Source organism: Tursiops truncatus, chromosome 11 (assembly GCF_011762595.2).
Source record: "Tursiops truncatus isolate mTurTru1 chromosome 11, mTurTru1.mat.Y, whole genome shotgun sequence".
In the NCBI taxonomy this organism is placed as follows: domain Eukaryota; kingdom Metazoa; phylum Chordata; class Mammalia; order Artiodactyla; family Delphinidae; genus Tursiops; species Tursiops truncatus.
The window spans coordinates 80,562,634-80,579,082 of NC_047044.1; the positions used below are offsets into that span (position 1 = coordinate 80,562,634).

Here is a 16,449-nt window from a genome sequence, read left to right on the forward strand (position 1 = left end):
CACGGGTCCAAATGCTACCCTTATAATCGCTGCTATCATCGTCCCGGGGTTTCATCTATTGAGAGTTACTGGAAAGAGGGTATGTAGGACAGTGAATAAACACCATAGGAATAAATAGTACTACCGCAGGTGTGAACATTTAGACCAGGCAGAGGAAGGACAGTAAAAGAGTTGTGCCTATTAATATTATGGTGATTGCTATAGGTTTTTAGTTTAGTAGTGGGTTAACCACATATGGAATTTTCAACATAGTTGCTTATTAAAATAGATAACTGAAAAAGTTAAAGAGCAGGAAAAATAAAGCAGGGCAATCTTCCCCAAATAAATTTGAGTCTATAAATCTAATTCCACAATCGTCTCACGAGCCATCTGTCACATGGACTACGGTCCTTTAAACAGCCCTCACGTATAAAATTTGAGAGAGGAAGTTCAGATGAAGGTCTTGAGTCTTCGAGGATAATTTCACTTAGAGAAAACGAAACATTTTTAATTGTGGCGCTCATCACCAGCGCAATAACCACCACAGAAACAGCACTGCCCCCGTATTTTCATACCAACATATCCCTGAGGAGCTAAGGCAATTGCGACAGGGAGAAACGATCAACTCTTACCGTTTTGAGCACCAGATTCCTGTTTTTTTCCGTTTGCAAAGGAAACGCGGGAAACTGGAGCCTGGAGACGTTAGGCCGCAACAGAAAGGGTTATTTTTCACTCGAACGGTAGTTTTCGTAAGTGCGAAAGATACCAAAGTGAGAAGTACAGGTTACAACCCAGAACTTCCTGGGGGCGCCGCAGCCCCCGGCGCAAGGGTGCCCGCAGCGTCGCCGGCCGGGAGGAGGCGAGCGCCGCCCGGGCACGCCCCTCCGCTCCCGTCCCCGCCCTCGCCCCGGGGGGCGCCGACGCCGTGACGTGAGGGGCTGGAGGAGGCGTGGGGCCGCGCAGCGGTGCTGATTGCAGGAACTGGAGCCCTCTGCCGGGGCGGGGGGCGCGCGGGCTCCGCGGGGCTGGCAGGTGTGCTGCGCGTGCACCTGGCGAGCGATGGCGCCGGACGCGGGCGCCCCGGGATAGCGCGGGCTAGGTGGCGGCGCCCGGCTGGGGCAGCAATGGAGCTCCTTCGGCTGCTGCTCCTGGCTGTGTTGGCGTCGGAACCGGCGGCGGCCGCCGGAGCCGAGACCGTCGGGAACTCCAGCGAGGGTAAGGTCGGGGGCGCCTGACTGCTGCAACCCAAACTTGGTCTTGCATTTCTTGCAAGGTCAGAGTCCACCCCGGGGTCTGTCCGCGCAGCGGGGGAGGCGGTGAGTTCAGAACCGGCAGGAATGGATCGAGGTCCTTTCCTGCAGAAGGCAAGTCCCATTGCTAAGGAGGCCTTACTGTCAACCTCCTAATTTAGGTTGGGGGAATGGGAAGAGATAGGAAACTCTCTTGTTCAGACACATTATTCTCTCCCTTAGGGTGCAGCCATGTTTGTAGGTTTTATTTAACACATTAAAACACCTCTTTGCTCCCAAGTGGCTGGTCTGAGCGTCTGGACTGCGAGGCTTGATGCAGCCAAGGTGCAGCGGGTTTTTGTACTCCAAAATCTAGGTGCTTTTCAAACTGGTTATGCTCTACGGAGTTTCAGAGGAAAAGTGAACCCAGAATGGGACTTTAGACCGTAGGTCATGTGCTTGGTGAATGGATTTTAGCAATAGTTGGTGGTTTGTTAATATAAACTGTAAAAAGCGTTAATTGTGTGAAGCTGATAATCATGTGCTTTTCCACGGGGTCAAGAACATTCTTGGTTTTGTTTTGAGCTTAAGAGACTAGTTGTAGTTCTGAAACATAATATTTTCTGAATAATGTGATTCTGTTTCTGAATGCTTATCTTTGAAAAGCACTTGTGCAAACTGAATCCTAGAATTTTTGCCTAGAATTTAAGGCCAAAGCTGAAAAGGGCAGTTATAGTTTTGCAGAAAAAATAGCCTTATTTATAACAGGGCGCTAACATTCACTGCGTGCAGTACGTACCAGGTGCCTTTCATGGCAGTGTTATTTAATCCTTACAACCCTGTTAGATAATTATTGTCCTCACTGGTGGAGGATGAACCTGAGGCCCAAGACGATGCTCACTACACAAGCAAACAGCTAAGAGGGGCACAGACAGCAGATGAACCCGTGTGTCTTGCTGTCAATTTCATGGTCTTCCACTTCTACAAAGCTGCCCTCCAGTGAGAATGTTTTACTTAGTGTGGTGCTTTACACTTAATTCTTCTCTGAATTCTCATTCCTCAAAGTAGAGTCTCTTCTCCCTCCCTCATATGGCTATTTCCATTCTTCCAAGGTGAAGAATCTGAGAGATTGAGTTTGCAGATGATCAGACGAGAGAAGGAATTTGAGAAACTAATGTTTTTCAGACACTGTTTCTCACCTCTTTTCTGCGATTACAGCACTGTTATTTCCTCAACCACATTATTCTTCTGACCTTGCATCAGTATTGCTGTTGTGTGCAGGAGAGGGACAGCAGGTGGGAACTTGACTGCTGAGGGTTAATGAAAGCTGATATTCTCCACATCTGTCAGATAAAGATCAGAGTGGAAATTAAGGAAGACTTAGTTCCAGACTTGCATGATCCTCCTGGAAAACGTCTGGATTTCTATTTGAGGATTCTGATGAGTACACAAACTCGAAATTGAGTAGCTGCTGTAAGTTAGGAGGATTTACCCATCTTTAGCAGGAAGAGCTAAACATCTTGAGTAGTGGCTTAGAAGCTAAGTGAATCTTTGAAGGTGGCAGATCGAGTTCTAGAATGTCTGAGGATGGTGCTTTCTGTGACCAGCAGGAGATGAACCATACATCTAAACAGTTTTCCCTTCTCTTGGAGTCCCGGTTCCCTGCTACCCTGAACACCTTTCATTATTGATTCAGGTTCATATCTGGTAACTCACAGGAACCTACCTAGTGATTGGAGTTGAACAGAGTGCTATTTGAACCTTCTCCAGTTTGTGCTATCCATAATGCTTAAGGAAGGTAGCAGCCCACTTGTGTAGTTGGTTGCAGGTGTTCTCTTTCTCTCAAAAGTGTGTGCATTTTTGTGTTTCCTTTCACCTTTTAGGGCTAATGAAAATTCATAAGAAAGTATCAATGAGAAATTGGGAGGGGCAGTTGAATGCTGGCCAGCTCAAGTAGCTGAATGGTTTTTGTTTTTAATATTCCATCTGAAAGAATTATGAAGACTAAGCGTTGACAAATCTGTCCTAGAATTTTTCTGTTGAGTTAAAGCAGAAACAGTGGAGGTACATTTCAGTAAATAGTAAAAAGGAAGAGGTGGAAAATTTTAAGGTTGCAAGTTTAGGATCTGATTGAGAAAGAAAAGGAACATATTGGGATTGGGCAGCTCTTTTTAGAATGGAATTATTGGAAGGAAAGAGTGACTCTGGGTAGGAATGGAGGAAGGGTATGAAAAATAGAAAAGGGTCCCCTGCTGTACGTTAGATGGCAAAAAACATTTTTGCCAGAAAAAGCAGAGCTACTGCTTTTTAGAGGAGAGCTACAGCTTAAGTGCTCAGTCTCGTGTTAGCCATTTGCCCTGTAATAGCCTTCTTTTTTTTTTTGTTAAATTTATTTATTTTTGGCTGCATCGGGTCTTCATTGCTGCACGCGGGCTTTCTCTAGTTGCCGTGAACGGGGGCTACTCTTCGTTGCAGTGCGTGGGCTTCTCATTGTGGTGTCTTCTCTTGTTGCGGAGCACGAACTCTAGGTGTGCAGGCTTCAGTAGTTGTGGCACGTGGGCTCAGTAGTTGTGGCTCGCGGGCTCTAGAGCGCGAGCTCAGTAGTTGTGGCACACGGGCTTACTTGCTCCGTGGCATGTGGGATCTTCCGGGACCAGGGCTCGAACCCGTGTCCCCTGCATTGGCAGGCGGATTCTTAACCACTGCGCCACCAGGGAAGCCCTGCCCTGTAATATCCTTGATGTGCTGTCATTCCTGTCCACTCCTCAAGTCATAAGATCTAATTATCCCTCAAAAAATGTTTCTGATGCATCCTTTTCCAGATGACTTAGAAGCGCAGCTAAGTTCCTGTTAACCTCTTCAGGATATATTTTTGTATTTGTGTCTCCCTTTGCCATGTCTGTTTTTATGAGTAGAAATGAAATGCAGTTTCTGCCAGGCTAGACTGTTAAAGTTGTCTTGACTTTCAGTATATTTCCTTGTTGCTCTGTGGAAGTCACTTTCTCAACTCGCTGTTCATGATGGATGTGCTGGGTGTTTTATATCTGTTAGTCCTCTTCTTTCCACTAGTTTATTTGTAGGAGGACCATACTGACTGCCTGCATTTTTTTTTTTTTTTTTGATAAGGACATGAGCCTCTGAAACATTGGAAAGCTAATAGAAACTAATAATGATATTTTATTGTGTAGTATCGGACAGTTTACAAATTTTTTCCCATTTGATACTTTCAGCAGCCACGTGATGTATGCAGCACAGTTAACTGCATTTTACCATGAGGGAACTGAGGCCCATAGGAAATAATTACTTGTCTGAGGTCACAAAATTCAACTATCATTTACCAAACATTTACTGTGTGCCAACCAGGTACCTGGCACCGTGTGAGGCTCCGGAACATCAAATATGACAGGGCCCTGCAAGTCAGGACTCAAACCATAACTGGTTTGTTTAATATACAGTATTCTATAAAAATTGTGAAATGGCTCTTGGATTGCCAGAGGATTTTCACACAAAAGTTAGATAAAGATAACAAAGAATAGGAAAAAATATAGCTTTCCTTCCCTAATTCATCAAACGTTGTGTTAGAAGTTCTCACGCCTGGCTGGACATTAGAATCGCCTGGAGCCTTGAAAAAAAGGCATGTTGGTGAAGAGACAGCTAGAAATTGAAATAGAAAATAAAAAGTAAATTTATAATACCATCAAGAAATATTAAATATTTAGGGATAATTATAAAGGGATATGTTACAATCTCTATAGAGAAGACTATACAACATTCTTGAGATGAATTAAGAAAATAAATAAATAGAGGGATATCTCAAATTCGTAGATTAGAAAAATTATGTGTTATAAAGGTATCATTTTTCCCTAAATTAATACATTCAGTGCCATGTCAATCAAATCCCAGTAGGGTTTTTTTTGTGGAAATTGACAAGCTGCTTTCTAAAATTTATATGGAAATGAAAAAGGGCCAAAAATACTCAAGACAGTCTTGAAGAGGAAGTACAATTTGGGGCAGAAATTAAGACAGTGTAATATTGGTGTTAGGATAGGCAAATAGACCAATGGTACACAGTTAAGAGTCCAAAAATAAACCCTCACATATGTCACTTGACTTATGTGAAAGGTGGAATTGCTGAGCAGTAGGGAAACTACTTTCAATAAAGGTTGCTATGCCAACAGGATATTCATATGGGAAAATGAACCTTGACCATCCCGCCTCACACCATACATAAAAATCAGTTTCAGGTTGATTTTAGACTTAAATGTGAAAGGTAGAACAAAGTTCTAGAAGTTAACATGGGGAATGTATCTTCCTGATCTTGGAAAATGTTGGCAAAGAATTCTTTAAAATCATAAAGGAAAAACTTGAGAAATTGGACTGCATTAAAATTAAAACTTCTGTTAATCTAAAGGTAACGAGAGTGAAAAGACAAGCTATAAGAGTGGGAGAAGATATTTGTAACACATATCTGACAGAATACTTGTATCAGTGATGACTAAAGAGTTCCTAAAATTCAATAAGGACAGATAATCCAGTTTTTAAAATGGGCAAAAGGCTTAACAGACCCTTTCACAAAGAGGATATTTAAATAACCAATAGGTAAAACAAAATGTTCTTACCAAGTATTGGTGAGAGTATAGTGTAACTGGAATACTTCCTCACAAGCTGATAGAGGTCTAAATCGGCAAAACCATGTTGGATAACTGTTCAGGAGTATCTACTAAAATTGAGCATAAGTATACCCTGTTACCTGATAATTCTACTCATAGGTTCCACCCAATAGAAATGTGCACATGTGCACCAAAAGACACATACAAAAAATTGTCTGAATGGAGTTATTTATAATTACTCCAAACTAGAAATAGTCCAAATGTTTGTTAACAGTAGAATAGATAAATAAATTGTGATATATTTATTTCATGAAGCATACAACAATGAAAGTGAATGAATAGCAGTTACGATAGCAGCTGGGATGAATCTCAGAAATAAAATGTTGATTTTTAAAAAGCTAGACACAAAAGAATTCATGCTGTATGATTCCATTTAATTAAATTTCAAAGAAAAAAGCCCATCTGTGGTGTTAAAAGTTAGGATCATGGTTACCTCTGGGGAGGGGGGAAGAGGTAGTGATTGGAAGAGGCCACCAGGAGACCTCTAAGAGGTTAGAATGCTGTTTCTTGATCTGGCAGTGTAAACTTTGTGCACTTCTTTGTAGGCATTTTTTTAAAAATTTAATTAATTAATTTATTTAGGCTGCGACTGGTGTTAGTTGCAGCATGCAGGATTTTTTTTTTTTTTAATTGCGGCATGCAAACTTTTAGTTGCGGCATGCATGTGGGATCTAGTTCCCTGACCAGGGATAGAACCTGGGGGCCCCCTGCAGTAGGAGCACGGAGTCTTACCCACTGGACCACCAGGTAAGTCCCTGAATGTTATTTTAATGAATATTTGTTTTGTAATTGATACTTGAACCCTAATCCCAGGAATTTTGATTTAACTGGTTGGAGAGGGGCCCAGGCAACAATATCTTTTAAAAAGCACCTTCAGATAATTGTAACGTACAACCAAGGTGGATGACCACTGTATTAGAATTCCTTTCTAAGAAGGACACCTCATGAGCACCACAGAAAACATGAAAAATAGGAAATGTGTAAAGAAAAGAAAACATTATTTAAAATACACCCCATAGGTACCTGTTTTTAATAGCCCTACTTACTTTGTCAAGTGACCAGTTTTTTTAAAAATAATGTATACAGTGTCTCTCCCCTTTGTTGTCTGGCTTTTTTCTGGTTCTTGTCACAGGCATTTGACTGGGGAAAGAGGGTTAGTAGGCATCACCTTCCTTTCGGAAGCTTTCGGAAATCTGTTTCTGAAATGGCAGGTGTTTTTCTCGAAGAAGTCGGAAACAGAGACTGTCACTTACTGTTTTTGTCCTGATCATTTTATATTCTCACAGAAGCTGTTTGTTTTCATTTCTGATTTTCTTAATGAGAACAAGACTTCTTAGTTATTTTAACTATTTAAAATCAAAGGTGATCTGCTACACTGTCACAGCAAAAACCTTCTCAAATAGGTTTATTGCTTGGCATATATATGTACACACACACATATGTATATGTTTTTTCTAGAGTATTCTTTCACAAAATAGAACTATTTTATTTCTTATTCATGCTGGGATGGTAACAGCCTATATGTTCATTAGTAAGGGATTGGTTGAATAATCATGTTTACCTAGAATGGAATATTTTATAGCTTTTAAAATGATAAAGCTAGAATTATCTGTTGATGTGGAAAGATATCTAAGATCTATGAAATGGCTATACCAAACATATTTGTGTCTTTCTTTTTCCATCTACATAGAGATGCTCATGCTGATATCTGCCTAAATCCTGAACGATGTATACCAAACTGTTAACAGTGATTATTTCTGTACAGTGTACTTGCTGGAGGAATTAACTTTCTCTGCAGTTCTTGCCTTTTAAAATATGGCTTATGTATGATCTGGAACAATATTACCATTTTAAGGGAAAAACAAAACAGGTGACACTTGTTGAGTGTTGACAGTGTCACCATTTTGTCTAGATTGTGTCCCTGTTTTATAAATTTCACATGAAGAGTTGAGGTAGAACCTGTGTTTTGAGTGCCATGAGGAAGGAGGTTTTTTCCAAATTGTGCATTTCCTTTCTGGTAAGAACGCCTCATTATCGCTATAGAAATCTGATAAACAATGAAATGTGTAAAGAAAAGGCACTTAGGACTTCCCTGGTGGCACAGTGGTTAAGAATCTGCCTGCCAGTGCAGGGGACACGGGTTTGAGCCCTGGTCCGGGAAGATCCCACATGCCGTGGAGCAACTAAGCCCGTGTGCCACAACTACTGAGCCCGCGTGCCACAACTACTGAAGCCCACGCGCCTAGAGCCCGTGCTCTGCAACAAGAGAAGCCACTGCAATGAGAAGCCCGCACAACATAACGAAGAGTAACCCTTGCTCTCCGCAACAAGAGAGAAACCTGTGCACAGCAACGAAGACCCAATGCAGCCAACAATAAATAAAATAAAAATAAATTTTAAAAAAAAGAAAGAAAAGGCACTTAACATACATCCCCAGGAATACCAACTTTTATTACCCCTACTTATTTTGTTAAGTTACCAGTTGTTTAGTAGTATATTTTAATTTCTGTGGTCCTGTGTTTCCTTACTGTCTTTTAAATCACTGAAAGTTTTGGTTCTCCAAGTATTTCTGATTTGTGATTTATCTTCACCCTTATGTGATAGATTAAGGAAATGTTAAGAAAACCAACACTTCACTAACTGATAGCTTCAGTCTCTTCCAGGGCTTATAAATGTTCTGGGTAGTATTTTGATTCAAGGCCCATGTAATGAGAGACAGATATAAAGATCATCAGAAATTTCTAAGATAGGCTTAAGGGCAAATTTAAGTGTTAGTTAAGTGATTATAACCTTTATGAATTTACTTACGTCATTTCTGGTCACAGTATTCAATAGGCAGAGCGACTAGTCCATAAGTACTAAAATAAGTATTTGTCAAATAGAGAAAATGGGATGGGGAGGGACTGAAAAAACAGAAAAACTGAAAATGTAACTCGAAAAGGCAGGCCGGTAAGTGAGCTGAGTGCTTTGGACAGTTAAAGGATGGAAATCCAATTAATTCCTAGGAAAACAAACTGAGACTGCTCTTAGACTGGAATTTGTTGATAGTTTTAAGAGTTGGAAGGTGGAGAATGGATGGGACCAAAGTTGAAGTGCAATACATGAAAAGTTTTTAGGGCCATTTACCGAGGTCCACTTAATTTTATGTATAATTTGGTTTCCTAATAAAGTAATCCTGATGCTGGGAAAACCTGGAATATTAAAATGTTCCTTGTTCCCCTTTAAAAACAAAAAAAACCCCAGAAAGCTCCTCACGTTTTCCAGACTTCCGTAGATTCTGTTAGCCACTTCCTAATATTTTTACCACTATTCAGGCTGGAGTTTGGTTCCACATACAAGGTGAAATGTCTTTCCAGTTACATAAATAGAAAATACACCACCTTCATTTGTCATTGTTACAACTATTAAAATTTTCTCAGGATTTTTAGAAATTAAATTAGAACCACAAATAACCTTTTTTTCTATACTCAGTTAAAAAATTATGAAGATAATATAATAACATCATGGAGTTTGGGGAAATTTTATAGAGAGTAACCTTTATTCTAGTTCTAGCAATGTTTGTATGTTCTGTTTGGCTTTCTTGGTTAGCCTTTCTTGATAGTCTTTTTTTTAATCATCCAAATGGAGTACTTGTGTTAACTACAAGAACAACAAAAATTGCTGAAAAAATTAGCCTTCTTAGGAAACGGTACATAAGAGTGAGTTAGTGTCTGGGATGTTTTCTTTTAGCTCCCACTGACTCAAATTCCCTTCTAAAATAAAACATGATCCTTCCACTGTGGGACTCTGGTGAATATAATCTTTACCTCATCACCTACTTTTCATCTCTATTAAATTGAAATCTTTTTTTCTATTTTGAGGTTCCTGCCCCCAAGACTGCTTATGTAATGCTTGCAGGCTCCTCTGCTGTTTATGCAAAGACATACTGACTCTAGGGCAGGGGGTGAGATGGGAACCCAGAACCACACAGAAGTCAAAGCAGCCTATTTAGTGGATCCCTTGAGAATTAGGTTGGAAAAGGAAAGAACTGGTGAGCAGCCGGGAGATAAGATACAGTGAATGAGTGAAACACAAGCAGACAGTGGAGGCAAGTGGACAAATGGGAAAGCCTAGGTGAGGTGTTGGAGAACTTGTTAGAGCCTATCTTTTATGTGGACTCTGAACTTGATCCTTAAACAAACGAAAAGCTCCTTCTTCCAGAAGCCCTATGATTCCTGAAGTTCCTGGTGTGGACACTCAATAGACATTTTTGCCTGTGATGATGACACCTTCCTTTGCAAGCTGAGTACTTCAGTCCCATTTGACAGATGAAGAAATTGAGGTGTAAGGGAATTAAGTAACTTGCCTGAGATCACACAGCTAGTAAATGGTGGGGTAAAATTGAAGCCAGATGTGTCTCTCTAGCTGGGCTGACTTCAGAATTCACTGGGTTGTAATAATCTTTAGTACCAGTGCATTTACGATTGTTAGTAACTCATCAGGGTGGTTAATCCTTAAATTCAGGGACTGTGTTCTGAATAGAGTTGTTATTGCTGCTACCAGAAGGGGGATTTTCCTGGGCTCTGGGAGCCAGGCGCTTTGAACGGCCTATTTTTCACATCTTTTGAAATACCTTTCTTCCCCTTAGGTTCTCAGTTCCACCCTTTGTAGCTGAGGCACTCTGGGCGGGCAGCTTCACCCCTTTGAGCTTCATTGTTCTCATCAGTGAAATAGGAGCAGTAATAATAATATTTATCTCAACGGGTTTTTCTGAGGATTAAATTAGCCATGCATTTGTGTTTAAGTATGCAGTTTGTACAAATCGCTGTGAGAGATGTAAGTGTTACAATGAAACGTTTCTCTCCTTGTAGGTCTTCTTGAATTTTCTGTGGGGAGATTTAGATACTTGGAGCTCAAGAAGCCCTCTCCAGAGGAAGCTATTTTGCGTCATATTTCCAGCAATGTCACTTTTCTTATTTTCCAAATACATTCACAGTATCAGAATACAACAGTTTCTTTTTCTGAGGTAAGTACAAAGAGTTACTTCCATAAAAGTCATTTCCACATTTTGGGGTCTTGTATTTAGCATGAGCGGTAGAGTTTTTTTTTTTTTAAAGACACATTGTTGGGTTTTTTTTTTGGCTGCATTGGGTCTTCGTTGCTGCGCGCGGGCTTCTCATTGCAGTGGCTTCTCTTATTGTGGAGCACGGGCTCTAGGCGCACGGGCTTCAGTAGCTGCGGCGTGTGGGTCAGTAATTGTGGCTCACAGGCTCTAGAGCACAGGCTCAATAGTTGTGGTGCATGGGCTTAGTTGCTCCGTGGCATGTGGGATCTTCCTGGACCAGGGATCGAACCCTTGTCCCCTGCATTGGCAGGCGGATTCTTAACCACTGAGCTACCAGGGAAGTCCTGAGCATTAGAATTTGATGCCACTTTATGTCTTAAATTTTTTTTCTTTTTTTAACAGGAGGGGGAAAAAAAGAGTTTATTTACACGTACAATGTGCGTATACGTGGGGGAACGCAGTAATGAGTAATTCAAAGAGGTGGTTAGAATTTGGGGCCCCCATACCATCTTAACAAAGGGTGATAAATTTGTGGAGAAGTGTACGTCTTAAATTTTTTTAAAAAATAATCAAGATTGGGTCCTGTCAAATTAGTGGTTTAGACTGGCTAAGAGGTGAGTATCACAGGCCTTTCCTGAGTGGTGACCTCTGACCTAAAGAGGGGTGATGCTCCTGAGTTTGGGGGAGGGTGGCTTGTACCAAGTGTCTCCTGTCTGCAGTTAAGCTTTCCTCATGCTTCCCACCTTTTCTTTTTCTTACCCTAGTGTGTCCTCAGTGATTTTTACCTGAGAGTACATTTTAATGGGTTTGCTTTGTCATTCAGCCATTTAGTGTTGAAGTTTATTAAGACTCCTGTAGGCTCAGCGTTATTCTTTGGAGTCTCATGGAAACAAAAGAATCCTAACACTCAGTTTTAACCAGTGCAGTGCTTTGCTTCCAGCAGCATTTAGGACCCTGTTACAGAGATCATCACTACACCCCTGAACCTCAACCTCAGCTCTGGGAAGTTTTTCAAATGTCCTGGGTCAGCTTAAGCTATTCAGGCTCTGCCATTTATGTTAACCTTTTACAAATCTATTTATATTTAGTCTATATGACCCTCTAGACAAATAAATGAATTTCACTCTGTATAAAGTTGTGCTGCGTTTTTATGTGTCCTAAGCCTACCTTCTCATATTGTGGTAATTATATTACCACATATATTCTAATATTGTGGTATTTGCTAAACAGAGCTGTCTTAGTCCAATTCCTATATATCTTATGGGCATTGGTCACAGTATCTTTCAAACTAAGTATTTGGTATTTTTTGTTCCTGCTTTCCTGTCTCTGCCACGAAGGTTTTGAAATTGTGTGTGGTGATCTAATAGACTAGAAATGGAAGGGTTTGATCAAGGAAAAGAGGAAGGAGTAAGTTATGTTAATTGAAGAGATAACAGTGTCTATGACCCATATATATATATATATATATATATATGTTTTGTTTTGTTTTTATGACCCATATATTGATTTTGCCTGAGTTCTTTGCAACCAGAGCAGAGATCAAAGCAAGTTAAATTTCATAACTTTCTTAGAAGGAAGAAACATGCCAGTTCTTGAGGGGAAGCGAAGTTTTTTTCTGGCACTAAATTCAAATGGAAACTTTCTATTCAGGCCCTTACATAGGATACATAGTAAAATGGCACAGAGATAATTTCCTTCTTAATAATATCATAGCAAAGACAACATTTGAAGGAAGAGAAAGGATGGAGAAAAAAGGCATTTCTATTTATTGCATGCCCACTGTGTGCTAGGCCAGTGATCCTTAAGCTCCTGGGGCCATAGACTTGGAATTTGCTGAAATCTCAGGACTCTCTACCTGGCAAAATGTATGCCTACATCTGTATAATTTCATGAGGACCTCTGGAAACTCACTGGGCCTCTGGGGCTCCTAGTTAGGAGCCCTTGCATTTGGTTTTCCACGTAGTTAATTTAATTCTCATAACAGTTCAACCAAGTAGTTCTAATGCCTATTTTTACATTTGAGGAAACTGAGGTTAGATAAAGGGAGGCCAGCATTACTAACGTGACAAAAATGGCCTGGATGAACAGCATCTTGGGCCTCGGTTTTCATGCAGAAAGGATCTTAGTTATCCTTAATTATAATCGTGTTCCTTTCTTGGACTGCCTTTAGTTCTCACTGTATTTATGCTGCTGAGAAGATGATAACCAGAACTGCACATAGCTCTAGAAGTGAGTCTGTGAAGAGAACTTTCTGTTGTAACTTCCTGATGAAGTGTGGCACTTTGGAGTTTCTGGGTCATCTTGGCAGTTAGTTTTGTTTGTTTGTTTGTTTGTTTTGCGGTACCCGGGCCTCTCGCTGTTGTGGCCTCTCCTGTTGCGGAGCACAGGCTCCGGACGCGCAGGCTCAGCGGCCATGGCTCACGGGCCCAGCTTCTCCGCGGCATGTGGGATCCTCCCGGACCGGGGCACGAACCCGTGTCCCCTGCATCGGCAGGCGGACTCTCAACCACTGCACCACCAGGGAAGCCCAGCAGTTAGTTCTTTGAAACTGCTGACCCTGTAGTTCCTCACTTAGTATTTGGGTCATTCTCTTTTACGCTTGTCAAATTGAAACCCATCTGGCACTTTTTTCTTTCTATTTCCTTAGCTTTAAGAAAACACTGAATCTCCTACCTCTTAACTTAGTACTTTGTTATTCAAAAAGCTTTCCCAGCAGATGGGGGCAGGGGATGGGAGAGTGGCTGGGGTCTGAGGAAGGGTTACAACAGGGCACAAAGAAGGTGATCTGTGTGTTCACTGTCTTGGTTGTGGTGATGGTGTCAAAGGTGCCTACATTTACCAAAACCTACCGTTAGTATACTTCATGTGTAATTTATAATATGTTAATTACAACTCAGTTTTTTTTTTTTTTTTTTTTTTTTTGCGGTACGCGGGCTTCTCACTGCTGTGGCCTCTCCCGTTGCGGAGCACTCACCATTGTGGCCTCTCCCATTGCGGGGCACAGGCTCCAGACGCGCAGGCTCAGCGGCCATGGCTCACGGGCCCAGCCGCTCCGCGGCATGTGGGATCTTCCCGGACCGGGGCACGAACCCGCGTCCTCTGCATCGGCAGGCGGACTCTCAACACACTGCGCCACCGGGGAAGCCCTACAACTCAGTTTTTTAAAAAAGCTTTCCAAGAACTGAACTCTTTGGGGGCAGAGCTTATATTTTTGCCTTGGTAGTGGTCAAGTTAATTTGTATATCGGGACCACAAATGGAGGCTGCCCCAATGGCTTGGTCCACGTCACAAATCTAAACCTAAGTCAGCCTGCACTTACAGGGAACCCCTGTCAAGGAAACCTGCCTTACACTGACCACAATCTTCCAGCTCAGCTTAGCCTAGAAAACAGGACCCTCTCGACTTTTATGGAAATCCTGACCTAGCCAAGCATGCCCTTCTAATGCTCTAAAAAACTGGTTCATGCCCCACATCCCTTGGGAACAGGACTCCACCGCTAGTGAGGCACTGTCCTCCTCCAATCCATGGGTTGTTCTCCCTTGAATAAAGGACATCAGACTCATTACTAAATTGTTTTCGTTTTGTCATTCACACAGTAGTCCTTAACCCAGTGGTCTTAGTACTTGACATAGTAGATCCTAACTGAGAGGATTGAAAAGCTTGGGGATTTTTCTGTGTATCTACTATTCCTGATCAAAGACGTATATTTTAAAGAGTTCCTTCACATGTGTGTGTGGTCACGTGCACATAGAGGTGAAAAGAATTCTTTAATCATCTAAGGAAGATCTGTTTTTATTCCTTTTTGCTTTGAGAAGCTTTGGAGCAGGGCATGCACACTAGACCCACTCCAAAATGTAAGCACTCTGGTCAACTCCCGATTCACGATGACTCTTCTTTCCTTATTGCAGACTCTCCTTCCCAATGCCTCGGGAACAGGCACTGACAAAGGACTGGTTTTCATTCTTAGACCAGAGCAGAGTATATGCACTTGGCACTTGGAGACTTCAGACCCTGAGCCTGTCCAAAATGTGGCCATTCCACTCTCCTACTCGGAAAGCGGTAACCTTTCTATTGTCGACTCCCCGTTACTCTCCAGAATGCGGGACTTGTGTGTGAAAATTTAGGGAAAACGATAATCCTATTAAAAGTGTTTATTATAAGTACAATACCTTGAGTCAGAAAGGTATTAACAGCAGGGGAGTCAGAGAATTAGCCTGATGACTGAAAGCCCAGGTAGGGAATAGGAGAACACATTTATTCATTTGGAAAACATTTAAGGAGCCCTTGGAGAAGCTGTAACAGAAAGACAAGGCATGGTCCTTCACACATTAGTTGGTTATCGGAGGCCGAGGAAGACGTGGAAGAAGAATGGGGTGTTTGGAGGATGGTGAACAGTGGGTGTGGCTGGAGCCAGGGTGTGAAGGGCCTGGTGTACAATGTGAGGTTTGCCCTCTATGCTGAAGAACATAGTAGAGGTTTTTTTTTGTTTTTTTTTGTTTTTTTTTGTTTTTTTTTGCAGTACGCAGGCCTCTCACTGTTGTTGTGGCCTCTCCCGTCGCGGAGCACAGGCTCCGGACGCGCAGGCCATGGCTCACGGGCCCAGCCGCTCTGCAGCATGTGGAATCTTCCCGGACCGGGGCACGAACCCATGTCCCCTGCATCGGCAGGCGGACTCTCAACCACTGCGCCACCAGGGAAGCCCCATCGCGAGTTTTTAAGCAGAGGAATGATCTGATACATTTAATCTCTTAGAAAGTTAACTCTAGAAGCAGTGTGAGGAGTGGGTTGGAGAGGGCATAGCAGAGTCAAGACAGCACAGCTTTCAGGACTCATAGTGAGAAATGAAGATGCGAACAAAGGCCCCTAGAGGGCGCTGGAGAGGAGGAGCTGGGTTGAGATATTCAGAAGGTAGAATTGACAAGACACAACGACCAGTGGTTATGAATTGTAAAAGTGGGGAGCATGGGCTTCCCATTTGGGCAGCTGGGAGGTGGTGATGCAAAATAGGCATGGAGATAGGATTTTTGTGGTGCTGGATGTTTCAGGGGGTTGGGATGAGGTAGATGGTGACTTCAGTTTGGGACACATTGAATCTGAGACCCTTATAGGACATCTGGATGGAAATGTATAGTAGGCAGTTTAAAATAAGGGCCTGGAGTGGAGGTATGAGGTTAGATATCCAACTGAATAGTTGTTAGTAAAAGCCATGGAAGTGAGTGAGATTGTCCAGGCATGAACTTAGAGGTTTAGGGGGGAAAAATAATAGCAGATAACTTCCTAGTGCCTTCCACGTGCCAGACTGTTTCTGGGGGATGCTAACTGCTGAAGAATAATTGTAAGACTAAGGAGTAGACAGGAAGGTAAGAGGAGAGCCTGGACATCCTGCGTTAAGTAAGGAGTGGTAAATAGTACTTTGCAGAGAGATCAAGAGAGTGACTGAAAGTGTCCATATGATAGCACAACCCAGAGTCAGTGGTGGCCTTTAATGAGAGTCATTTTAGTGGCACAGTGAGGGTGAAAACTAGAT

The 16,449-nt window shown here is 42.1% G+C and overlaps 1 protein-coding gene across 2 annotated transcripts in view; it reads left to right on the forward strand.

Moving 5' to 3' along the window:
- Positions 1-929: 929 nt before the first annotated feature.
- The window catches only part of TM7SF3 (transmembrane 7 superfamily member 3), a 34,972-nt gene continuing 19,452 nt past the window's right edge, over positions 930-16,449 (forward strand). Inside the window, exons 1-4 of one of the 2 annotated variants that reach the window (XM_033866976.2) lie at positions 930-1,194; positions 10,079-10,201; positions 10,729-10,883; positions 14,831-14,981. In XM_033866976.2, the coding sequence (XP_033722867.1) occupies positions 10,186-10,201; positions 10,729-10,883; positions 14,831-14,981 (322 nt within the window). In that variant the 5' untranslated portion in view covers positions 930-1,194; positions 10,079-10,185. The remainder of the gene's footprint in view (positions 1,195-10,078; positions 10,202-10,728; positions 10,884-14,830; positions 14,982-16,449) is intronic. The other variant, XM_019937969.3, reaches the window with a different exon arrangement.